General features: G+C 48.7%; 3 protein-coding genes across 3 annotated transcripts; 1 reads left to right on the top strand and 2 right to left on the bottom strand.

Moving 5' to 3' along the window:
• Window positions 1-2,247: 2,247 nt before the first annotated feature.
• LOC135830419 (SPRY domain-containing protein 3-like) lies at window positions 2,248-8,169 on the bottom strand. The gene is made up of 3 exons (XM_065342675.1): window positions 6,842-8,169; window positions 5,596-5,735; window positions 2,248-3,485 (listed from the first exon to the last, which is right to left on the bottom strand). Exons 1-3 carry the CDS (start codon window positions 7,920-7,922, stop codon window positions 3,225-3,227), a joined length of 1,482 nt encoding a protein of 493 aa, XP_065198747.1. The 5' UTR covers window positions 7,923-8,169; the 3' UTR covers window positions 2,248-3,224.
• A 7,617-nt stretch (window positions 8,170-15,786) lies between these two features.
• LOC135830417 (uncharacterized) lies at window positions 15,787-25,360 on the top strand. The gene is made up of 5 exons (XM_065342674.1): window positions 15,787-15,895; window positions 21,763-21,917; window positions 23,231-23,426; window positions 24,053-24,230; window positions 24,903-25,360. The coding sequence occupies exons 3-5, from the start codon at window positions 23,263-23,265 to the stop codon at window positions 25,149-25,151; spliced, it is 591 nt and encodes a 196-aa protein (XP_065198746.1). The 5' UTR covers window positions 15,787-15,895; window positions 21,763-21,917; window positions 23,231-23,262; the 3' UTR covers window positions 25,152-25,360.
• Window positions 17,306-20,556, bottom strand: LOC135830410 (SPRY domain-containing protein 3-like). The gene is made up of 3 exons (XM_065342665.1): window positions 19,337-20,556; window positions 18,665-18,804; window positions 17,306-18,331 (listed from the first exon to the last, which is right to left on the bottom strand). Exons 1-3 carry the CDS (start codon window positions 20,313-20,315, stop codon window positions 18,074-18,076), a joined length of 1,377 nt encoding a protein of 458 aa, XP_065198737.1. The 5' UTR covers window positions 20,316-20,556; the 3' UTR covers window positions 17,306-18,073.
• Window positions 25,361-27,217: the final 1,857 nt, after the last annotated feature.

Here is a 27,217-nt window from a genome sequence, read left to right as displayed (position 1 = left end):
CCACTACTAGTGATGTGTTCATGCCCAGAAAGCGGATACACTGGGTGTGGCACGAACACAGTATGACGCGCCGCGTGCTTGCTAGTCGAATAATGCTGCATGTCCTGGCGGCCTGCCACTCTCACACAGTGATATTACGTACACGCCATATTGAGAGCCCGTTTGGCACGGCTTGACCAGTCCTCCAGCTGGCATCCTGTGAAACTTGGCACGTGTGGAGTCAAGCGATTTATTTCACATTCTCTTATTCATTCTGCGGCTAGAGTAGCCTGACTTGAAGATGCCGAGCACTTGATCACGTGACACTGCTTTGATTTCTGCTGTTCCAAGTTTCAGCCCTGCAGCTAGTATGCTTGAACGTTTTCTACATGTGGGTACAGATACACACACAGTGAGTTGTATGGTTTTGTACTGTGCTGGGAAAGCGAGATGCACAGCCAGCCATGCTGGGAAAGCGAGATGCACAGCCATGCTGGGAAAGTGAGATGCACAGCCATGCCGTTGCTGTAGTGCAGCGCACAGCCAGCCCAGTATGCAGAGTGCCAGGTCGATCGCGGGTCGACAGTCTCGTTGGAGGGGGGGGGGGGTACATGTATCTATTGGATGGGGGAGGGGGGTACATACCCATTAGCCCACTCTTCATAGTGCCAGGTCCTGGAAAGTTTCTGGGGGGGGGGGGGGGGTATGTCTTCTTGGTACATATCGATGCTCATATTCATAAAGCCAAGGCCGCTCAGGACAGTGTTAATTATGCTCTGCATGACAAGATTAAGTTAATGCACGTGCGTTTATTATGACCGTCTTTAGTAGACTCTTTACTACCGGCATTGCCCGGAGGACGCGTGTGTTATGACCGTCTTTAGTAGACTCTTTACTACCGGCATTGCCCGGAGGACGAGTGTGTTATGACCGTCTTTAGTAGACTCTTTACTACCGGCATTGCCCGGAGGACGCGTGTGTTTGACCGATACCAATTGTGCTGGTGTGAAGCCAAACCCGGCATGGACCGACGTCAGCCACCACCTACCATTACATCGCTGCATACGTGCGTATGTACAGTACTGCCGGGGATCGAAGAAGGAACAGGCTCTATGATTTCACCAAGCACAGCATACCAATCTGTCCCCACAGGATACCGCGATTCCGCGGACGCGGGATTTTCCGCGTTATTGGTTATCATCCGCGTTTTCGTGAGATTTCGCATAAATCCCGCGTTATCCATGAGAATGTACAAGAAAATAGTGCATGCTGTTGAAAATGTACTACAAAGTCGTATGGGTTCATGAGTTTGTACGACAAAGTTGAATTCTTGCATGAGACTGCACCCTGAAGTTGTACCAGTGACAGAAAACTCGTGCATAATGAAACTTAACCTCTCTATTGACCGCATTAACCCGCATATTTGCCGCATAATCCCGCATATTTGCCACATAATAGAGTAAAAGTCACGTAAAAGTCTTACGTCCGTGAACTTTTACGTCAAAAAGTGAAAAAACTCACGTAAAATTTGACGTGTTTTACGTGAGTTGACTGTCCCGCACGTAAGTTCATGACGTGAGTTTTTGGAAGTTTCGCTTGGTTATTCCGACCGAATTTGTGTGAGTTTCCGGAATTTTATCGAGTTTGTTGGAAGATTTGATATTTGTGCGAACTAAACCCGAATCCTGCCAGGCAAAATTTCACGTCACGTCGCACGTGTAACTTAACCTCTAAAAATTACACGTAACGTGAGATTTGCACCGCGTTTTGAAAAAGGGCAAAAAACGTGTAACTTAATTTTAACCTCTCTAGTGGCCTGTTTTCGCCCGCATAATTATGCGCATAATTTTAGGATTTTGTCCGCGTTATTCTGTGGGGACAGACCAATACATACGCCGTGACTACGATGCGCATTGACAGTTATGGCTGAAGATAAGAACGGCCTACACAGGGTGCGAGGCTGACCTCCAGTTCTTCGGCACCCTATGCCGGTACAGCTACAGACAGTGTGATCGGCAGCATGTGTACCACCGCTGGGCACCAGGGGCTGTGTATGCCCAGGCCCGGGCGCCAGATAAGCTGAGATGGGTCGGAGTTCACCCAAAAACAGCAGGCAAAGCTGCTCCCGCGCGCTATCCATACAATCAAGAGGACTCTTGATACAATGTCATTAAAAGCAGGGAGTAGGTATTTTACTACTCCCTGCTTACAAAAAAAAACACCGAGAGCTAGCTTTGGTGGCGGTATTTTCACGCAGACAAACCAATCCACGCTGCTACGAATATGTTCATCAAAAAATCTTGAGCTGCAGCAAATAACATGAGCATACTGCAACTGCACTGCAAGAGCGCTTTTAAAAAGCTTATATCCAAATATAGATGAAAATTTGTACAAAAGGGGGGGGGGGAAATTAGATTCAATAATAAAAACAACAACAGCAACAACAGCAACAGCAACAATCTGTACATGGGGCAGACACAATGGGACGCTTTGCCGGGATATTCTCAACACAACGCAAAGACTAGGGGGGTGGTAAGGGGTGAGGGGAGGGTGGCAGGGCGCAAACCGGAAACGGCGTCGCGACAAACAAACAAAAACTGTCACCTGCTAGCGACAGAAACTTCAACAGCGCCAAGTTACATTCAGCTATGACTTATGTAAAAGTAAGGTGATTCTTGCCAGTAAAAGTAAAAAAGGCCCGCGAGCAGACACTTCTCATGGGGACATGGTCGGGGAGAGGAGGCGCGCCGTATCAAGGAAATAGAGTTGGCGACAAGCTAAACACCACACAATCATCGCGACAACGAATGAGATGTGCGTAATGGGGAGGCACGTCTGCACTACTCTGCTTGACCACCATTGCCACCAATGCTGCCTTTCGTCAAAAAAGACAGCCAAATCGGAGAACTATACGCAGCAGGAGATAGGTTATGGGCAATTCACAAGCACGCGGACTGCACGACTCCATGGGTAGGATGCACAAGTTAACAGCGCACATGCTGGGCAAGTTGGTAATAAAAATGATAATTATTATTTCAATGGATAGCTAATCTGAATACATGGAGAGAGGTGGTGGGAGGGGGAGTGACATGGTCCAAACTCGCTCACAGCTTCACAAGCATCATTTCTTTGCCAGAAAGAATGTTGCACACACACACACACACACACACACACACACACACACACACACACACACACCGCTCACACACACGCGCACGCACACACGCACACACACACACGTGCGACTAACCGGTAATCGCCCTAACAAACGTCTTCACGACCTCGCCGGAGCTCATCAGACCAACCGTTGGGAAGTAGCCTCCTGCGGGCACAACGCTTGCACAGCCGCCAATCTTCTTGCCATTGTGCGTAAAGTACACATACACACGCCGGTCCTCCGTACATTCCTCTTCAGACGACGAGCTATCGCCAATAGAGCCACTGTTCTCATCGTCATCTTCCGAGTCATCTGATGAGCTTGGCGGATCCCAGCTCCCAGCGATTCCCTGCAAGACGATGGAGAAAGGACAAGGAGAGAGGAGAGGGAAGGAGAGGGAAGGAGAGGACAGGAGAGAGAGAGAGAGAGAGAGAGAGAGAGAGAGAGAGAGTGAGAATGAGAGATAGATAGATAGATAGATAGATAGAGAGAGAGAGAGAGAGAGAGAGACGCAAATGATACGCTGAGTTTACCGGCGGCTGTACGCACAGAGCAGCAGACTAAAACTCAGCCATGGATAGAGGAAGAAAAATGTGTGCAGACAAACCGACAGTCAATCGTACATGAGAAAAGTGCTTTATTCGTGAATTGTAGATACAGGTAGACTCCCTCTAATTCGAATACGGTATAATTCGAACATTCCGTGTAATTCGAATTTTTTCGTCGTACCGATCTTCTGCAAGTCACTTCAAGTCAAAATCGAATGCATAATTCGAAGTACGAAAAGTGCGCCGGTTGGATAATTCGAACCCAGTCTTCGTACAGAAGAGCTGTTTACAGTACATTGGCTATGTCCTTTGAACGCTTATTTCGAAGTGAGATTGAGTTGCTATCCTTGTAATTCGAAGTTCATTCTTTTCTCCTTCTCTAGCCAAGAGTAGCTAAAAAATCGATCGATGGTCCGCTGCAGGATCGACTATAGCGTTCAAGAAACCCACCTTCTCTCGAAATTTGATTCAAGCAAATTGCAAAGGTTTGATTGAAGACGACTTCTTCCAGGTGGCTGACTCTCTTCGCGGATCTCGATGGCATTTCTTACCGCGCCAGCTCGTGCGCGGAGATGTTGGCGCACAACAACACTATTGTCGTAAATATTGTCTATGCCTTTGCTCCACTTCCGTTCTTCAGAACGACGTGCTGCTGTCCAACGGCCTTTCATGACGCGGATTAGGCAGCGCAGTTCTTTTCCGTTGATATTGTTTCAGGAAAGCTGCAGTGACTGACAACTTCTTCACTAGAAGATGAAGATAATGTCAGAATGATTTTGTGTCGATCCAGTGTTTTGATAATCCGTTGTACATGACCGCGCACCGGTACGACCACCTATGTTTCGTTGATGCAAATAAAAATGTGCAAACAATATTCGGCATGCGATTTCAAGCATTTTGACATACATATCAGTGCATGGGGCTGCATTTGGATAATTAGAAGTTCCGGATAATTCGAAGTTTGGGCCTGGCAATTTGAGGTTCGAATTAAAGGGAGTCTACCTGTATTCGTGATGTTCAATGTATGGATTATGGGGTATTCACACGACAGGCACTTGTACGTTTTACAGGGAGTGACATACGAGAAAAGTGACTGTGTGGATTCACACAGCTGCACTTGACGACAGGCACGTTTGCATTTTTGAATGCTTCACCGACCAGTAGCCATGGGTATTTCAAATTTTCAAAACACGCATACAATAATTATCATGCTCTAAAGAGCAGCGTAAAAAAACAAGTCTTGTTTCGCGCTTTTTTGTGTAAATGTACTGGCGTGCACGCCACGATTATCGTGAAAGTGGGCCCCCGCCTCGCTTTCACTTTTCAGCCACTTCCAACCACTTTTCTCGTTCACAGGTCAAATACCATAGCAACTTTCCGGTGCACATGGATTTGCCTGTCGTGTGAATACCCCATTAGGGGGCGTTCGTTTTTGATCTACATGTTTGGGTAGAAACTACTTCTTTCGGTAGATGCGTTCCTTTTTTCTACTCAAAAGAGTAGATTCTACCTTTCTCTACCGGCTCTACCAAGTTTGAAGATGGTAGAGGTCGGTAGAAGTTGGTAGAAGTACGGGATTTCCAGCAAGATCAAGTAGCTGTGCACAACTTAATACAGAAGAGAAACATCTCACGTACATATCGTGAAAAACTACTAAATCTGGTAGAACAGCGTTTGTGAACTTACGTCGACCACGTCTGAAAATTGTGCTATGGTGGCAGCATTCGACTGTTAGCAAAAAAAGCACTGTGCACGCATATGCTCTCTCTCTCTCTCTCTCTCGCTCTTTCTCTCTCTCTCTCTCTCTCTCTCTCTCTCTCTCTCTCTCACACACACACACACTCACACACACACACACACACACACACACACACGACACCCGGCACAACGCACAAACAGACCGCGGCTGACCTTTTCGCCGGGACGAAAGTAGATGCCACACCCCATTCGATCTCCTTGCTTGCAGGCAGGCCCGAATTGCTCCCCATCGCCTCTTCCATTGAACAGTTTACCATCATCAGCATGATATGCCACGCTGAATTTCTTCCACCCTGAAAAGATGACACATGCACAGAATGCGCAATCTAGGTCTAAAAAAATAAGAGACAATGCAACCATCTTTTCAATTCGTGTAACCACCGTGCCGTTACAATACATTCGTGTAACCCGTGACGATGCAATACATTTGTGTAACCGTGACTATGCTATGCATTACTTATGAATGAGCCCGACTCGGTGCTGCTGGGTGGAATCTTGGAAAGGTACAAAATGCGCATGCATACACACACACACACCCACACACACCATTGGACCATTGGACGCCCATCGCCGAAGGCGAGGATAGCGATGCTACAGCAGAAGCCATAGCAGCTTGTGCTGGGATTGCACCATTCAACAACTTGCAATGCTGAAGAATTGACCGCCACTATTCAGCCTGATCTACACCACACAGCTATGAAGTGGCTTTTTCTGGCCAGTGAATCCCTACACACACACACACGCACGCACACACATACATAATGTACCATACACACACACACACACACACACACACACACACACACACACACACACACACACACACACACACACACACCTTTGACGCCCATCGCCAGAGGCGATGATAGCAATGCTACGGCAGAAGCCATAGCAACTTGTGCTAGGATTGCACCATCCAACAGCTTGCAAGGCTGAAGAATTGACCGTCACTATTCAGCCTGGTCTACACCATACAGCTATTTGAAGTGATTTTTCTGGCCAGTGACACACACACACACACACACACACACACCACACACACACACACATATATATATACACACACGTACACGCCCACACACCACACACGCACACACACACACGCACACACACACACACATACACGCACACACACACACACACACACACACACACACACACACACACACACACACACACACACACACACACACACACACACACATATAATATATACACACACACACACACACACCACACACACACACATATATATACACACACGTACACACCCACACACCACACACACACGCACACACACACACACACACACACACACACACACACACACACACACACACACACACACACACACACACACACAACACACACATATATACACACACACACACAGACCTACCAGGATGTTGGCCAAAAGGGTACTTGGAGTGTGCTACTCCGATCGCCACGTATCCATTCTCGCCGCTATTCACGATCTCCAGTTCAAAATAGGGATGGCGAAGACTCATGGGCTGTTCGCACTGCGCAAGGCCCGAATTGCTCAACGATGTATAGTGAAGACAATTGCCGACTTGCTCAACGTTGTAGAGACGATTCCAGACGGGCACGTCTTCGGGCACTCCCGCCAGGAAGCCTGCCCCCAGCGCTGCCACCGGCGCGCACTTGATGACGCGCATCTTGACCTCGCGCGCGTCCGGGTTCGCCGACGCCACCTCAAGATCGACGCGCACCTTCTCGCCCTCGCTGTGCAGGGCCACCGCCGGGAACAGGCCCCCGTTGCTGCGCTGCTGCATGGACACGGAGCGGCCCACACGCTCGCCGTTGCGCGTGAAGTAGACAGTGACGGACGAGCCGTACCGCCGCTTCGCATACAGGCCGCGACCGCCGTCGTCGTCGGAGTCGTCGTCGTCATCATCATCCTCGTTGTCGTCGCTCTCCTCGTCCCTGGCCGCTTCACCACCGATACCGGCACCGCCGCCAGCGCCAGGGAACTCCACGCCGCAGCCCATGCGATCGCCCACCGCGCACTTGGGCCCGAACTGGCTGCCGTGCCCGTTCTCGTGGAACAGACGGCCGTCGTCCGCGTGATAGCCGATGCTGCCCTGCCGCCATCCAGGCATGTTGCCCAGCGGGTAGTCACTGTGGGCGAGACCTAGTCCAATACGCCCCTCCATACCCCAGCTGATGATTTCAATCTCAAAGTAGTTGAACTCCGGGCTGATCTTGTGCGACAGGTAGATCACGGATCCCGGATCGCCCGCGAAGCGCTTACTATAGGAAAGGACCATGGCGTCGTCCTCAAGTTGCAGCCCGGCGTGGCGCTTGTCGCCGTCGTTGTGGTCCTTGTCCTGGTCACGGCGACGAAACACCCCAACGCCGCGGCCGCCACGACCACGACCCCGTCCACGATAGCCCTGCTGGTGACGGAGCGGGAACGGGTTCGCCCCTCCGTCGTCATCGTCGTCGTCGAAATACTCCATGCTTTTCAGCAACTCCCAATGTTGGTATAATTTATTTTTCAGTCGCTCACAGCAAGTCCGGCGCAGACGTACAGCATCTCCGTTTACAACGCTGCATCCCAACCGACTTTCAGCTCCATTGCAAGAAAGCCACGAGCATGAAGGAGGTTGTAAGGCGGACGGGACGAGTCCCTCGAGCTGCACGTACTCTCGCCGCCACTAGCACACAACTCCCCAAAGTTAGTATTCCACACTTCAAATAAAATTCCAAAATCCCAAACTCTTTTTTGTCTTTCAAGTTTTATCCACATGTGCAAAAATAATAATTATAATGATGTCATCTTTTCCCGAGCCAAGCTTAGCACGTCTATGACTCTACGTACGTGTACGTGTAATGAGTCGTAAAATACGAGACGTTTACGACTCCTAGATCCTTTATCACACATGTTAGAATACCGGTACTTTCCACGAGCAGCCAGCCAGGTTGACGAGATCATCCACCGCTGGCACCAGCACGATAGAAAGTGGCAGCATCATTCCTGCGACTTTGTGGATCGGCTAGCCCGACGTGAGAGAGCATCTGCTGCCAAGTCACCAAGAAAGCTAGTGCTGCCTGCTCTCCGAGAAGCTGCGGACCGCCCCTTGGCCCGTCGTATGGATGAACTGTCCCGCAAAGGCCCCTCTTCCTGGCTCACTGCTCCTCCTCTCAAGGAACATGGGTTCCACCTCTCGAAGCAGGAGTTCAGGGACGGCCTTGCATTGCGGTATGACTGGCCTCTCCTCGATGTCCCCACGAAGTGTGCCTGCGGAGTTCTGTTCTCCACTGCTCATGCCATGTGTTGCCCCCGGGGTGGCTTCCCTACAATCCGCCATAACGGAGTCCGTGACATGGTAGGGGAGCTACTCACGGAGGTCTGCCACGCAGTGGCAATCGAGCCTCAGCTAGCCCCACTCTCTGGAGAGGTGTTTACGGCTGCATCGACAAACACCGCCGAGGATGCCCGCGCTGATGTCCGTGCCCGTGGCTTCTGGACCCGAGCACAGGATGCTTTCTTTGACGTACGCGTCTTTCATCCTGATGCGGCGTCCTACTCGGCCCAACCACTGGATGCCCTACTGCTTCAGCACGAGCGCCAGAAGAAGCTGCAGTACGGAGAGCGAATCCTCAATGTGGATCGTGGCACGTTCAGCCCGCTGGTGTTGTCAACTTCTGGTGTTGCCTCCCCTGAATGTGAAAGGTTCCCTAAGCGCCTCTGTGGCTTGCTTGCCAGGGCTGATTCCAGCATGCCCTATGCACACCATGTTGCATATGTGCGCTGCAGGCTGTCTTTCGCGCTGCTCCGGTCCGCTGTCATGTGTGTCCGTGGGTCTCGGTCGGCATACCATCGTCCAGCTAACGAGCTCAGGGAGCTGGCGGTGGTTGAAAGCCGGATCTAAAACCAGTTGTGTTTTAGTGTAAAAACTCTCGCCACTCCGGAGACATATTTTCCACACCTGTGTATTATTATTATGATCTTCCTATCATACCCTGGTTTCTCATCATTGTGTTGCTTTTGCCCGTAAAAGATTATTATCTTCCTTCTCATCATTGTGTTGCTTGTGGCCCTAAAAAAAAGGCTGTTCTACCTAAAAATAAAAAATAAAACATTTACATGTACATGTATCTGTCCCGTATCGTACCGTACCATCAAGCGCTATCCCGTGCATGTCCCGTACCATCAAGAGTACGGTACCATCAAGAGAATGAGGTGTCTCCGGACCAGGGAGTAGTACAATACCCGGTATTGTACTACTCCCTGCTCCGGACCAAACACAGAGCAAGGAGCTCAGCCAGCAAAAAACGTCAGAAAACAAACAACCAAGAACATGAAGCCTCGGATGTCAGAGAAGTGCTTGCAGGCCAGGGGTGCGTCGGACAACAGCAGCACATGCACACGCGACGGGAAAAAGAAAGAAAAAACACAGTTTAAAATCCAGGGATCCCAGCAATGTCGTAACAGTACTGAGAGAAATGTCTTTTGAATGTGTGAGCATGTGCAATCTCACGCAAGTCCTTTGGCAAATTGTTCCATACAGCTAGGAAATGGGAGAGAACATGGCGGCTTCGATATGGACCCTGAGCAGAAGCAAATAGCAGATAGAATGGGCGACGGGCACTAGAGCTAAGAGAGAAGTGACACGCACGAAGAAGGTGTGGATGAAACTTTATAACGTTAAAAACCAGACAGAGGGCTCCAATGTGTCTGCGCCAACTGAGGGATTCCAAACCGGCTGCACGAAAGAGCTCGGATTTGGAAGTGCTCCATTCAGCTGCGCAGCCTTTCCGGTACAGGTATCGTCTAGCGACCTTTGCCTGAAGGCGGTCCAGTGATCCGGTATCTCGTGCAGGTACGCCACAGAACCAAAGCTGGCTAGCGTATTCCGCCACGGGCCGAACATATCCGCGGTAAAGCGCCAATATGGCGGCAGGCGGTAAACGAGAGGCCATGTGGCACAGCAGAACAATGCGTTGGCGAAATTTCGTTATCATTTGAAGGAAATGTGGCTGCCAGGACATGTTGTGAGCCAAGATGACTCCGAGGTGGCGGTGCTCGTTGAGTTTTGGGATGTTACGGTTATTAAGGGAGACGGTGTAGGGAGGAGGGTCCGTTGAGGAGGAGAAAACCACATGTGCTGACTTCTCAGCATTGTAATCTCTCCCCCCCCCCCACGGAGAGAGCCCAAGATCCACCCGCGTCCAGGTCTTCTTGTAGTTCGGATGACGATGTGTTACCTAATGCTGTATCGTCGGCAAAGAGATACAGATCTGATTGCACTAACGAAGGCAGGGTGTTAATATATAGGAGGAATAAGGCTTGACCCAAGTGAGAGCCTTGTGGGACACCAGCAGAGAGAAGACGGGGGTCACTCAGTGAGTCACTAACTCGAACCTGAATGCGTCTGCCCACCAAGTAGTCTTCAAACCAGCGGGTGGTCGAGGTGTTGGCAAACGAGGTGAGTTTTTTGATAAGGTCGTGGTGAGAAACTACGTCAAACGCTTTCGCGAAATCCAAGAATATCATGTTGTATGTACAACGCAGGTTCAATGCAGAGTATATATTGTGTGTTAATACAAGGAGTTGATCAATTGCGGACCGTTTAGGAACAAATCCGAATTGTGTCTGGCTGAGGATATTATTGTCCATCAGGAAACGAACGAGTTGTTGGTTAACCAGCTTGTCAAAAAGTTTCCCAATACTGGGCAGGATAGAAATTGGACGATAACCTTCAGCTGAGTGCGATGGTTTTTTTGGTTTGGGGACTGGTGTGATGACAGCAGTTTTCCATTGACCAGGGAAGGAGCTCGTCCGAATGAAAATGTTGAAAAGCGTTGCCAAAGAATCACAGATTACCGAGGCGGTCTCCCGCAGAAGAGTGTTAGAAATGGGTCCGCCTGAGGACTTATGGACCTTTAGCAGTTTTATTTCATCAAAGACTTGATCAGGAGTAACCTCGTCCAATTCAAACAAATTTTCGAGCTGTGGTGCTTGTGGTGTGCAAGGCGCTGTGGGTTGTTGCGTACGCCGTTGGTGATTTTGTTGGTTCTGAGTCTGACTTTGTCGTGCGAAATGGTCTGCTAAGTGGTTTGCCTTTTCAGAGTCAGTCACTATGTCACAGCCATTTGCAGAAACTAGAGTTGGTATTGTGCCAAGGGGTGAGGAAATGCCACATAGCCACTTCATACGGTTCCTCCATGTTCTAGTTTGGCACCCATTATTAAGGTCATGTCCCAGGCGGGAGTAGTAGCTATCTCTTGCAGTTTTGTTGGCTGAAACGAAAGCGTTGCGAGACAATTCATAGGCGACCCAGTCGCATAGGAGGCCCGTAGATTTAGCTCACTTGAAAAGTCGTTCTTTAGTTCGGTGAAGCGTGCGAAGACTGGTGGAAAGAGAGACTCGTGGAAAAAGAAAAAGGCCCAACCCTGCCCTGCCAGTTATTTGGACTTACGGGGTCACCATGGCAAATAATAATTGAAAAACCAAGATCAACCGTGAACGCAACACAAGTAAAAGAAGAAGAAATGTGGAACAGAGGATCAGAAGTGGCATTCTTCTGCGGCCAGCACAGCGAGAATGTCAGCCAAAGCTCGGTTAGATTTCGGTTGAGTAGTGCGATGTCCACGGAGGCTAGCATTTGCTGAGCGGACAAGAGAGAAAGAGACCCTTGACCTGACACACACACACACACACACACACACACACACACACACACACACACACACACACACACACACACACACACACACACACGCACACACACACACACAAGGACAGTATGTATAATAGTAGGCATTTTAACGAACGGTCTTTTCCTGTTAGCTCTGTTTGTCCAGTACATGAGATACAACGTCTTTCTTGTTGTTTTTCCTTCTACATGTAGCTGCTTGCAGCATGGTAAACGACAGTACCATGGCCTTTTCAGATTTTCATTGTACAGTACCTATTTGTAGTACCTCCCGGGATCGGTATTTCCACTTGAAAATAATATTCACCAAAATGCCTCTGTAATCATTGGTAATAGCATTCTTTTATTCGCTTCCATGTAATTGGGCTTATTGCCCGTTTGGTTTTTGCGAATTCAAATAAAAAACAACAACCTGATCCAGGCCAGTACGGTGGAATAGGGCTCTTTTCTCTTGTCCGAAAGCATACAGGCAACTCTTAATCTATCTGTTGTAGAGCGCAGTGGCCGCTTTCCCGAATCCTCCAGATGCACTCAAGACGACTGGCACAAATGACGCATGGTCAATTTCACGGATTCGCTCCTCATACGAGCGCCTCTTCTCAGCTTCGTGTTTTCGGTATGTAGGTGGAAGTGACTGCTGGCGGTTGGACCGTGCATGAGGGTTGAAGATGCGGATGTCTAGGAACGTTTTCTCGAAACGCCTACCCCATATGCCGGATGCTGCCACGTCCAGGCGAGTGCCGTCGGCTGAGATCGCTGTGCGATGACGCAGGGTCTCACCGGTGATCGGTTGCAGCGAAGGTTCGGTGCTCACGTCATGGGCCACGTCCTTCAGGAGGGATGCTTAAATCACGGAGGTCGTTGTGACGCATGGAAGGGTAGCCGCCAATGGGGCAGGACAAAGCGTGTTCAGGTGTGAAAGAGGCCCCGCATGCACAGGTTGAGGGCAGTCCAGACGGGATACAACCATAGCGCAAATGAAGCGAGTCGCGGAAAGCTTGTTTGTTGAGGACAAAACCATAGCGACGGAGCGGGCGGCAGGTAAGCCAACTAGAGGCTCCCTTCTCTGATGCCAGCTCCAGCACCCGAAGCGTGGCGGGAGGGCAACTATCCTTGCTGTACTTGGCGTGGGCCATGCGTGCACGGCGGGCTTGTGATGAAGCATCTGCCTTCGTTTTTCTTGTCTCGTGCGGGATGCCGTCAAGGGATTCATCCTGACGCAGGATACGCTCTACGAGGGCGTGTGTGATAGCTTTGGAGTCACGATGCTGGACTGACAGGGAGGCCGAGATGATGAGCCCCAAACCTCCGTCTCTGCAGGGTAGAGCTAGGATGGACCTTTCAAGATCACCTGGAGGAGGTCGGTGGGTGATGGCGGGAATGAGCTTCGCGCGGATCGTGTCCTCCAACGGAGCTAGCAAGTGCGTGGTGTCGGGCACGGTGCGGGCTATGAAGGCCGATTTGTGCCGCAGGCCCTGTCCAACTGCCGCCAATGCTGCTTGGAGCTGGGTGACAGCATACTGGGCTAAGACTGCAACCTCTGCGCACCACTCCTGGACTTTCGATCCAACAAAACCCTCACAGTATTGTGGTGTGCCCAGAACTTTTTTTTTTTTTTTTTTTTGACACTCAGAACTGCGCCCAAATGACGACAGCCGTCCACCCGGATGTGCACGTTGGTGTCACCAAAAAGCTCGACTGCTAGGTCGGTATGGTCTGGTTTTGTAAGAAGAATGGACTTCTTGGCGTTGATGAAGTAGCCGAAAGCTGGCCCTTCTTCCTCCAGGATAGACCACCACGTACGCAGCGTCCGCAGCTTGCCACCCGCTGTTGAGTCGTCTGCGAACCAGGCTTGAAGGGCACCGCTGGACTTGGCTCTTCGTATGAGGGGTACCGTTCCAAGTGCATGCATGGCCATGGCGAGAGGATCGCCTTGGGTGGTACCTTCGCAAGACAGAAGTGTCTCGCCTCCGACGAAGAGCTTGGATGGGGAGCGGTAGGAGTTGATGACGGTAGTTGAGAACTCCGGGCAGAGGTGGTGGATGTTTGCGAGACATGCAGCACGGTTAATGCAATTAAAGGCATTTGAGGCATCGGCAAGTTGAACGGCTTCCGTGTCGTCATTTGCGAATGTGGCCTTGATGGCGTGAATTGCAGCTTCGATGCCACACTGTTGGCCGGCACAGAGTTGGAGAGAGCCGACTGCTTGTTCGATGGCTGGACCGACCACTGCCAAGATGGTTTTCCCTAGCACGTGGCGCACAACTTCCCCAACGCCAATAGGGCGCACACCTGGTTGTTTGTCTAGGGGGATGAGCCGGTAGGCATTGTAGGCCTCCAGTGACACTGGATCAACAGGGCACGATGGTAATCGGATGTTTGGCGGTCAGAATGTCCCTGACTGTTTGCCCGTTGATCTTGTCGTCGAGGGACAAGACACCCTTAGAGCTGGTGTCGGACAGCATTCTGACTGCCGTGGTGGTTTTGCCCTCTGCTATCAGGTTGGCAACGCGGCGGGCATCATCGGGGTGCTTGCTACCAGTCTGCTTGGCTTTGGCAGCGGATACCAGTTGCTGCTGGATGGTGCGCGCTTCCCTCACCAGCTGGTCGACGTCACCACCCGTAGTGGGAGTCTGCGGTTCAGGCAGTTTAGGAATTCCTGTCTCCTTTCGGCGCGATGTGGCTTTTGGAGGAGGAGCTGGGTGGCGACCATTGCGGCTTTGATTGCAATGCCCTCCCCAGCGGAAGCTTCTGCAAAACGCCTGTACAATCCAGCAATGATCTTCACAAATGTGGATCCGACAGTTCCTGATGGTGGCATGAAGAGATGGGGTCGAAAGTATAGGGGGAATGCATGCAGGGCAAGAAGCAGGGCGATGGTGCAGTAACCATGGTAACGTCTGGTGCTAGGCAGGGTCCGAAGTGTAATGCAGTAACGCCTGGCGCAAGCCAGAGTCCACAAAAACTTATAATGTATGCGAAGTGTATAGGGGGAATGCATGCAGGGCGATGGTGCAGTAACGTCTGGCGCTAGCCAGGGACCACAAACACAGTGTACACGTGAGAGTTGTTATTATTGAAAGAAGACCACTTTACGACTAATGATTTACATACACAACCTCGGGGAGCAAAAGTCTCCATAAGCTGCCACATATGTACATATCAACTAAATACAAAAACATGCACTTCAAACGAGCTGACTTGCACGCGTGGCCCTTTTCACGAACCCAGAAAAATGTGCATCGGGGGAGCCAAAGCCGGGATCCCGCCTCCCTGGGCCAGCCCGCTTGACATGTAAACGCACAACAGGTTTTGTGTGGATTTGTGTGCAAGGCCGAGATCCCACTACAAAAAATTGTAGCACAGGCTGGCTGGCCCGCCTGTCGACCAGCCAGGGAAGCGCATGTAGGCCGATAGCATTAACGTCCACACAGCTTTAATTTGGTGTTTATTCCCGTAGCTATGCAAAACAACTTTGTTGGTGTTTTATTTGTCACTTGGTTGTGCCATCCGTCTGGCGCTATCCCGTACCTGTCCCGTACGATCAAGAGTCCCGTACCATCAAGAGTACCGAATGAGTGTGCATGCGAAGTGTATACGGGGGAATGCATGTAGGTAGGTAGGATAGAGGGGCCTAGGGGATAGTGCAGTGCATCGAGCATTCCTGTTCGCGGACATGCTGCAGTTCCGTTGTCCCGAGGTGGCCCACCTACCGAGGGGCGCCATGCATTCGGCCGTCAGCAACAGTTAAGCACAAGCACACTATCAAGGTAAGGACATTGTTGTATCGTATCGTATTGTATGGAATATAATTTTACCTCATTGGCTCAACAGGTCAATGCTTTACTATAAAAAGCCAGAAAATCCGATTATATGGAGATAAAAGGAAAAGAAGGAGCAAACCAAAAGTGGATGAAGAAAAATAACAATCCGCAATAAATTCTGCAAATACTTTTGCCTATTACTCATATTCAAACTGATTGAAACGTTTTTGCAATACAATGATGTAGCCAATCAATGAAGAAAAAAACATTTCCATCAGTTCTAATAACATGCACGATGAGCTAGGCAAAAAGCATAGCGTAGGGCATAGCGTAGGGCATAGCGTAGGGCATAGCGTAGGGCCCTGAGCTTCCAAGCTCTCTGTTATACTGAGTAAGCTAACACTGGTTCAAAACAGGGAGTAGAACAATACTTATTGTACTACTCCCTGGTTCAAAACCAGTATTAAATAAACCTTGTTATAGTTCACGCATATTGTTAGATTGACAGCATGAAACAAGGTGGAGGACACAGATGGTCAGAACCGGGTTCTACACCCATATGGTTCAAATGGTCCGCGGGGACCGGATCAAAGGAGGAACGGAGCGTCTCAGCTTCCTCGCCCTCGGACCAAGACCATTCGACTCAGCACCCCGAAGACTACAATTGGTGAAAATTGGATTTTAGGCTGAACTTTCCCTTTAAAAATTCTGAATATCTGGATTTTGGACATGGCTCGCCATTCATTTAGCATTGGTACATGTATACCTGTCCTGATCCTGTAAAACCTGGCCGAATTTCTAATTCCCTTTCCTTGGACTTCTTCCGACCTCGAAAGTGGCAATGAAGAAGTGCATGGGTCACGCAATGCAGTATGTACAGCTACATCTCGGTGTACCTAAAGTCCTCGCAACTAAAAATCCGACCCCTGGACTGGAGCGGTGCACTCACATTGCAAAGCTAAAAAAAGACCCAGCACGGGATTTGTCAGTGGTGACACAAAGAAATACAGTGCTGGCAACTGAAATCCGACCCCCCCCCCTAGCATCTCGTACGAATCGCTAACGCGGCTAGCGCACCGCAGGGGGTCGGATTTCAGTTGCCAGCACTGTAGAGTTGGCTAGAATCAGTGCTGCACTCTAGCACGAAATCAGGAGGTCGGATTTCAGTTGCCAACACTACATGTACCACAACACACCAAAACAGTAGGGTGCCTTTTTTGGGATGAATGGGCTGCAAGCAGGGAGCAGTGAGAATGTTCGAAGTAAAGTGTACAGTGCGTATCGGTTATAGCGTGGTTTTGTAAAAGAATATACCGCCTACAAGAATGAACTCTCATGTTTTCATAATCATGACACAGGTTTCAAGTGCACTTTTATTCTTACAAGCAATTTATCGCATAGTAGAATAATTATATCGGTCCTGAGAATGGACTTTGTGTAGCAATTTGCCAAAACATGCCGGATTAGTACAAAGTGTATCGCCTGTAGTAATACGCAGGATTAGCAAGACGAAATTCGCGTTCGCGTTCGCTCTCCAAAGAAAGTCGAACTCAGTGACGGAATTCGCGTTATGAGAAGGATTAGCAAACAGAATTCGCACATGCATGATGTTGACACGACGTAGGCAGTACAGCGTGGTAAATTTATGATTGCCCTGACACGAATCGCACGATTCGTGTCCCGACTACTTTTCCGAACTAAAAATGCGAAAGTTCGCAATCCAGTTCGCGAACTGAAAAATGTTTGCGAACGCGAACGTGAATTTCGTCTTGCTAATCCTCCGTAATAACATCTGTCCAATGCAGTTCTGATCTGACTCGCGTTGCGTCATAGTGCTGCAGGCTCAACTGTTGTGGTCATGTAACTCATGTTGGATAGCCACATGGTAAGCCAATGGGACTATGACCAGCCACATGCACAGTAGCACTACGTTGCATGTACGATGATCTTCCTGCCCCTGTGCACATGCATATGATATGCCACACTTGATTTATCGTGTGTAAGAAATATCGGAAATAAGAATAGAAAGTCGTTTATCAAACACCCACGCTATAACCAATACCTACTGTACTCCCTACTGCGAAGCTGGCAGTGGCATGGTCCGTATTCGCTCAAAGCCTCATTTCTTTGCCAGAAAGAATGTTACACACACACACACACACACACACACGCACGCACGTGCGATTAACCGGTAATCGCCCTAACAAACGTCTTTACAACCTCGCCGGAGCTCATCAAAACGACTGTGGGGAAGTAGCCTCCTGCGGGCACGACCCGTTCGAAGCCGCCGACCTCCTCACCATTGCACATGAAGTACACGTACACACGGCGATTCTCTGTGTTCTCATCCTCCGACGATGAGCTCACGCCATTAGAGTCGCCACTGTTCTCATCCTTGTCGTCATCAGAAGAGCTTGGTGGATCCCAACTCCCAAGGATTCCCTGAAAGAAAATGGAGAGAGAGAACAAAAATTCATAGCAAACATAAAGGAAATGATAGGATAATTTGAAATGAAAGCCTGCTCACAACACCGCCCAACCTTGCTCTTGATGTAACGTCCCCAACCTGACTCCCACACAAAGACACCTGCAAACTTACACACAGACACGCGCACTCAGGCACATACACACATGGACAAACGCTCGCACTCAGACACCCAACACAACACACACACACACATACACACACACACACACACATACAAAGGCACACACATGTGCACAAATGCTCGCACTCAGACACCCAACGCAACACACAGAGCACGCCGGGCTCACCTTCTCGCTGGGACGAAAGTGGATGCCACAACCCAATCGGTCTCCTTGCTTGCTAGCACACCCGAATGGCTCGCCATCACCCTGTCCGTTGAACAGTTTGCCATCATTCCAATGAAACAGCAAACTGGACTTCTTCCTGCCTGAAGAGACGGTCACAGTCACAGAATGCGTACTATGGGTCTAAACAGCAAGAGACAATCCACCCAGGACTCAAGGGGTGCTTTGCTTTTCGGGGAAAACAACGATGTAATACTGTAATTTCAAATTTGGACTTCACAGAGAATTTCAAAGTGTTAGGAAATTAGTGGCCACATGCCAGATGATTTTTTCTTTCTTTCATATCTGGCTTGCAAGTGTTGAGTTTCGGAGAGAAAAGAGCAGTATGTGGCATGTGGCCACTAATTTCGTAATACTGTAAGCTACCGATAATCCAGGATCATTGGTTTGAGAGAAAAGATGCAAACGCACACTAACACACACACACACACACACACATACACACACACACACACCGTCACACACACTTACACACACACACACACACACCGTCACACACACTTACACACACACACACACACGCACACACACACACACACACACGCACACACACACACACACACACACACACACCGTCACACACACACACACACACCGTCACACACACAGACTTACAGAACTGCCGGCCAAACCGGTACTGGGAGTGTGCCACTCCGATGGCAACATGGCCATTCTCGCCGCTATTGACGATCTCCAGTTCAAAATAGGGATGGCGAAGACTCATGGGCTGTTCGCACTGCGCAAGGCCCGAATTGCTCAAGGATGTATAGTGAAGACAGTTGCCCACTTGTTCAACATTGTAAAGGCGATTCCAGTTGGGCACGTCTTCAGGCAATCCTGCCTGAGCCGATGCCGCCGCCAAGGGAATGCTCTTGATGATACGCATATTGACGTCGCGTGCGTCCGGATTCGCCGAGGCCACTTCGAGATCGACACGCACCCGTTCTCCTTCGCTGTCCAATGCTACCATCGGGTACAGACCGCCGTTGCTGCGCTGCTGCATGGTCACGGTGCGGCCCACGCGCTCGCCATTGCGCGTGAAGTACACGGAAACAGGAGAACCGCATCTCTTCTTTTTGCCGTACCAGCCATCGCCGTCGGAGTCGGAGTCGTTATCACTCTTTTCATCCTGGCCAGCTCCGCAGCCACCACCGCTACCACCATCATCACCGCCGGCGCCGGAGAATTCCACGCCGCAGCCCATACGGTCGCCCACCGCGCACTCTGGCCCAAACTGGCAGCCGTGCCCGTTCTCATGAAACAGGCATCCGTCGTCCGCGTGATAGCCGATGCTGCCCGCATGCCATCCGGGCATGTTGCCCAGCGGGTAGTCACTGTGGGCGAGACCTAGTCCAATACGCCCCTCCATACCCCAGCTGATGATTTCAATCTCAAAGTAGTTGAACTCCGGGCTGATCTTGTGCGACAGGTAGATCACGGATCCCGGATCGCCCGCGGAGCGCTTACTATAGGAAAGGAGCATCGAATCGTCCTCCAGTTGGAGCCCGGCGTGCCGAGTGTCACCGTCATTGTGGTCGCGTGCCTCATCACGGTCCACCCATTCGTCGTCATCGTCTTCGTCGAATCTGAGCATTTTTCAGTAACTCCAATTTCATAATTCAGTCGCTCACTGCGAGCGTGGCTCAGACTTGCAACGTCTCCGTCTACAACGCTGCATCACACTCGACTTTCAGCAAAGAAATCGGACGCGGGCGGGACGAGTCCCTCGAGCTGCGCCCAATATCACCACAACTCAGCACTCAAGGGTGAAGTATTCGACGCAGTCTTCTTCTCGAACAAAAATTATTCAAACCCGATCATCCATGGCCTGGGCCCCGGGCCTCAAGTCAAGAAGGGACAAACCCTTTTGACCTTCTGATCTGATCTGATGATGTCATGATGAGAGTTGCATGTGCGCGCATGCGCATGTTGGGAAAAATTTATTCACTGTTTATTTTGCCCAAGGAGCATGATCATGTGACATGTAACAACCGTTAACCGGTTAACCCCAGTTGATGATTTCAATCTCAAATTAGTTGAACTCCGGGCGAAGCGCTTACTATAGGAAAGGAGCATCGAATCGTGCTCCAACTGCTCTTGTGCGAGAGATAGATCACGGATCCCGGATCGCCCGCGAAGCGCTTACGATAGGAAAGAAGCATCGAATCGTCCTCCAGTTGGAGCCCGGCGTGCCGAGTGACCCCAGTTGATGATTTCAATCTCAAATTAGTTGAACTCCGGGCTGATCTTGTGCGAGAGGTAGATCACGGATCCCGGATCGCCCGCGGAGCGCTTACTATAGGAAAGGAGCATCGAATCGTCCTCCAGTTGGAGCCCGGCGTGCCGAGTCACACAGTGTCACCGTCATTGTGGTCGCGTGCCTCATCATGGTCCACCCATTCGTCGTCATCGTCCTCGTCGAATCTGGGCATTTTTCAGTAACTCCAATTTCATAATTCAGTCGCTCACCGCAAGTGTGGCTCAGATTTGCAACGTCTCCGTCTACAACGCTGCATCACACTCGACTTTCAACAAAGAAATCGGACGGTGGGCGGCACGAGTTCCTCGAGCTGGGCCCAATATCACCACAACTCGGCACTCAAGGGTGAAGTATTCGACGCAGTCTTCTTCTCAAACAAAATAATTCAAACCCGATCATCCCCGGCCCCTGGGCCCTGGGCCTCAAGAAGGGACAAACCTTTTCAGTGACTTTTCTGATCTAATCTGATGAGAGTATGCGCATGTGCGCGCATGTGTCGATGGACAGGAGGCATTGGAACAGCTATTGTAGTATTGAAAGTCCTCCTACCTCGAAGCAACTTCATTGTAACTACCGTAAAACCCGGGCTTTTTCACACAGGTAAGTTAACGCTAGCCCTTGGGCTACGGTGCACGACCGAGGGCATAAATCAGACACTAGGGCATAAATCAGCCATCATGCCCTCCTTACCATGTGTTATTATATTATGTACGTGGTGTGCTATATCTGGTAAAATGTACACTGAGTAATAGTATCTGTGCTGTGAAACTGTAATCTGCAGTGTGGAAGATATATTGAAGGATGCCGTGTCTCGCCCGAAAGCTTTTCACTGGAGCCAAGAGCAAACCACGAGCAATGCCCCTATACCATTCGATGGAGTTCCTTTCATTCGTGTTGTGGTTTCCGCGTTTAGGAATGCCAGTTCGGGAAGGAGAGGTAATGACATGAATTGCTGGGGGAGAATAATACTATTGGGAATTGAAAATCGTTATTTTGTCGCGGTACGTCGTGTGTACGTCATGTTGGTGCATGCGCGTGTTGCTGTGGTGTGAAAAGCAGTCTTCGTCTTGAGTTCGTCATGTCCAATTGTGTTTTCCGTCGTCTTCAAAATATAGTCTTCTAAATGTAGGTATCGTCTTCCCTTTGCATAAGTGTGGAGATGGCACGGGACTGGGAGCAGGTAGAGAAAGGCAGTACAACAAGTATACCAGTCTAGATGTTTCTACACCTATCATATTTTGCCACACCTGAGGGCATGCAATTTTTATTTCCTATCGAGTCGTAGCAGGGTACTGATAACTAGGACGTTTGCCTCTGTGATGATCATCAAGGTCTTGAACACAGTCATTCAATCCCCGTCATAATAAAAAGGCGTCATTGATAAGGGACCGTCCGGGGTTACCGATTGTTTTTACAAAACGAAAAGCTTTAGTATTTTTCAGCCCCCACCCACCCACCCACCTTTTCTGCAGGTAAAACGAATTCCAATAAAATATTGATGTCAATTTTCGACAACCAAAAGTAACTAGGCATTCTCCATCTGCATTCAATAATTATTTTCAAAACGAAACTCCATGAAACCCACCCACCCCCAAACGAAATATTTTCGTTCTGATAATATTATTGGTAACCTTGGACGGCCCCTAACATACTAAAAGTATGATGGGGTCACTAGTCTACCTACTGTAGTGTACCCTACTTGTGCTGAATAGGGTATACTGCGGCCATGTCATGAAGCCGCGACGATTGTGTGTTCTATTATTATTCTGAACATCTCAGATGCCACAAATGCAAGTCAGAAGAGTCGTCCACCCAGGACCCTTTAGTAAATGTCGATCATTAGTATGCAACGGGGGCAGCAGTGGCTGGAACTACTTGAAGAAGAAGAGGATGAAAGTGCAAGGTGAGAAGCACTGAAGACTGCTTTCAAGGGGAAGTTAATTTTAACCCTACTCAACTCATAACTTTTCATGGAAGTGCCTAGGGGAATAGGGAATTCTTTCCTTTTCCCCTACAACAACAACGTTCCTGGCAAACATGTTTCCAGTTGCGATATAGATAATGGTGTCATAAGTCTGGAGAGTGCTATTAATTTTCCTTTACTTCCACATCTTACACTCTAAAAACTGGACGTTAGTGACAATCATTTTACATCTTGGGTTGATATTGTTATTGATATTGTAATTAACTGTGTGTCTATTCTTTCTGTAATGAATATGTCAACATGCTTCTTTGTCCTGTAATTGCAGGTACACGAATAAAAGTTTGCCAGGCATCTTGCATGGTACGTTGCGTATTGCGGTTACCGGAGTTTTCGATGGATGCAACCAGTCTATCGCCGAATGCGTTCAAAAAGGCAAAGGCTGACCAGCTCGAGAAGTTTAGGAAGTCAGTTGCGACTGCTCTTGAAGCTGAGAAGCTGTGTGAGCTCAGTCTGTGCGAACGGTAGGTTCATTATCCAAACAAATGGCAAAACAAAAAGTTGCCAGAAGAATAACCTCTACAAATAACCACTTGTGTTATCCACACCTATCAACTACTTATCAGCATTTCAAAGAATATTCTGATTCTGAAAACAATCGTTTCAATGCTCGACCTTATTATTATGATGATAAACTGAACACAATGCAAGAATACTATAAATCAACACATAAGAGATAGGAACTCAGATGGTGAGCCAAGAAAAAAAATGTAACATGGAAAAATGTGGGCACAAGGCACTTTCATGCCGTGGAATGTCTCCATGCTCCTTGTCAGTTTTGTGCTAGATTGTGCACGTCTGACTGTTCAAAATCTGGCTTAGTTGGTAGACTCGATCGCATAACTTGTGCCCAAATTTGTCCATGTTACATAAGTGATATGAATGTTATCTAATCAGTCTGGCACTCAATGTGTGACATTTTGTGTGTTATCTTGCAATATCACGCGACTCGATATCACATCAGACTAATTATACCAAATTTCCGTTCGTTTCTCTGCAGGGAGGATGGGAGTTGAAAAATCCACAGCTGATGCAAACCGGATTTTTAATGTATGATGTAATGTGTTTTTTTCCTGCACCCTACTACTAGGTTCATCGTTAGCTATCCCACAGCTGAGTGCCCTACTGGTCATGACGTAACTACAGAAACAGGAAAACTTGCCGGTGAGCTGAGCCCCGCAGTAATCGGGCGTATCTTTACAATGGTTGAAAATGGTCTTCGAGATGCGCGAGCTATGCACACTATATTCAAAGTGGAATTCAAAAACGTAAGTTCTTAGGTTTGATCTTACTGTATAAATGAAGTAAACACAGAAAGCACATGCGCCACACCGCACACTTTACAGTCTGTTTCCTGCTGAGAGTTGCATGGCTGACAATATGCGGCCAGGGTCACTCACACCGGCTGCCAGTGAAAATAATACTGCGAGCCTGGCAAACAGCGATTGGCGAACCACTCCCAGTATCCCCACAACTCAATGCTGTCACGGTGGTGTGCATGCAGATGGGTGTTAAGTAGGTCATACAGTAGATCAACATAACCAAGACTGAGTACATGAACTCTTTACATAACCCATAGTAGGCATACACTCCTTCTATTGCACCGTGTTCCCTTTCTTAACTGCCGTTCCATGATTTTTTCTCCTTCACAGTAGAGGAGGAGCAGTCTACAGTCCATTTCAAACCTATAGACGCGTAGGGTTTTTGAAATAATTATTTCAAATTTGGCTGGAACTTTTCGAGTTTCTAAACGATTGGATAACAGACGCCCAATTTGGAAAAATTTATGCACAAAGTGATCACAGATTTTATTTGGTATAGATTCTGGCATAACGGTTTTTGCCTAGGTACGCGTCTATAGTTTTGAAATGAACTGTATCTATTGTCACTAATAGAATACCATACATGTACTTCTTTTCGTTGACTTCTCCATGTCGCAGGAAACTGGCCGTGCACATCATCCGGAATTAAAGGACATCCGGTCCCACAGCGCTCTGGCAGCGCACACGTTGCGCCAGTTCAGAGAAAGTCGTCTAAAAGTTGCACTTTTTAATTTTTCAAATTTGCCAGATTTTACAGTTTTCTCAAGATATCGCGAGACGAATACTGAATTGCGTCACCTTCGTCGTCCTTTGGTTTACGTCTCCCGTGAGTTCTTCGTCCCAGATCATTGTCGGAATCCAACTTAATAGTTGTTCTCTGCCCTAAGTTTTGTCCGTGGCGATAACAAATAACGAGAAGTTGAGTTCTCGCTCGTCGCTTGCATTTTCTTTATGTTGCTGATATTTTTATTTTTATTTTTTATGGTTGAACATGCTATAATTGTGCCGTTGATTTATACAAGGGTTTCGCTATTTCCTGCTTATTTAATCAGAAAGAGATATTAGCCAACAGTGCATCCTCCAATTTTGGCTTGTGCAAAAAATCCGACAGCGGTGATACCAACCGTTTCGTCAACACTGTATTTTTGACACATTTTGACGCACACGTGTCGGTGGACTTAGGATCGACAGACAGAATCGTTCAAGGGGTCCTAGTATTCTGCGATGTACCAGCCAGACCATTGTATCCGTAGACCACGAATTTACAAACAACACGAATCCCAACAGGTTGTTGGAGCTCCAAACACAAACCCTCGCAGATCAATGCATGTGGCTATATACTTGTGTGTACAATAGTAAATATCAAGCCAAATACAGTACTCAGGTGGGAAAGAAATATAAATAATTCACGCAGAGTCCGAGAGAGGATGACACTACAAACACAGCACCTGAGCCAATGCAGAATTGAAGTGAAAAAATGTCATCTGCGGATGACCAGAATAAGGTGCTACTGTTTACAGCACAACCGCCATGCCATAAGCTACAACACACACATGCCCATACCTTCATGCACGGTGGACGCATAGAGCAAAGAATATGCTTACCCACACACCCGTACATACATGCACACGGGAATTGACACGTGTTCATGCGGTTTTAAACAGACCCACACACGTCTGCATGACTGATTGTACATGTAAACGCACACATGCATGTAGGTGCACGAACATACACACCCATACCTGAACACACGCACATGCACTAAAGTATGGGAGCATGTGTACACGAAGCGTCACATGATTGCATTCACAAGTTTACACAACTTCACAAGCCAGCCAGGACATGAATGCATACTTGTAGCGGTGTGGTAGCTACTACAACAAATGTAGCATTGGCTAAATATTGCAATAAGGAGAGTGTTATGACAGTCATGCAAAGGTTCTGCTGTTATCAACGAAGTGGATGCTTCTCATGCTAAGTTCAAGATACATGATTGTACTCTTATTAGAAACATACTTCGAGCAGCTTGTATCCAATCGTAGGCATCACGAGTCAAGGTAGCAGCCAACAATCTGTAAGATTCACTGATATTGAGGATACGGACCAGGGTGGTGTACTGATCAAACTTGCAAGAACACCTTGTTGAGCTGGATGTTCCCCACCGGCACAGCCACCTCGTGACTCTACCATTCGTTGTCTCTGCTCTCCTGCCTCGTTGCCTTCATTTCATTGGTAGGGTTGTGTTTGACAAAAAACCCATTTGACTGCCTTCCAGCAGATGGCTTTCAAATGTAAGCAAACATCATACATCACTTCAAGCTAGGACCACCCCATTGAGAGAAATGAGGCAATCCACTGTTGGCAGCTCGAAGCGTTTGACCTTGTTGACCATGGTGATATAATAGGCATCAATAAACAGAGAGTGCAGTGTGCACACACCTCAGACCTCAGACCTGCCCATTGCGGAAGCGATGATAGCCAACAGCTATGTTAGATCTAGCAACTTGTGCTGGGATTACACCATTCAACAGCTTGCAAGGTTGATGAATTGACCGTCACTATTTTTAGCCTGGTATCCACCACACAGCTGATAGAAGTGACTTTTTTCTGGCCAGTGAATCCCTATTTTTCATTTTTTCATTTTTTCTACACACACACCACACCATATACACCACATACTCCGGCATACACTGGCTGTTGGTAACCACCCAGGAGAATCAGGCGCGTGCGCCGTATGGGTTCCTGGGTGCCCGGAACCCCCCTTTTTTCGCTCAAAATGCAGGATTTTGCTTCATTTTTTGAAAAATTTCCTGGGGGAGGATCCCCGGAACCCCCCCTCCCTTGAAGGGCACCGGCGCACGTGCCTGAGAATCAAAGAGAAGAAAGACGTGTGCGACCATAATCGAGAGGTACACACACACACACACACACAC

The sequence above is a fragment of the Sycon ciliatum genome, unplaced genomic scaffold (assembly GCF_964019385.1).
Source record: "Sycon ciliatum unplaced genomic scaffold, ocSycCili1.1 SCAFFOLD_292, whole genome shotgun sequence".
In the NCBI taxonomy this organism is placed as follows: Eukaryota; Metazoa; Porifera; class Calcarea; order Leucosolenida; family Sycettidae; genus Sycon; species Sycon ciliatum.
Note: the sequence above shows the minus strand (reverse complement) of the source record. Positions and strands in the feature narration are given on the sequence as shown.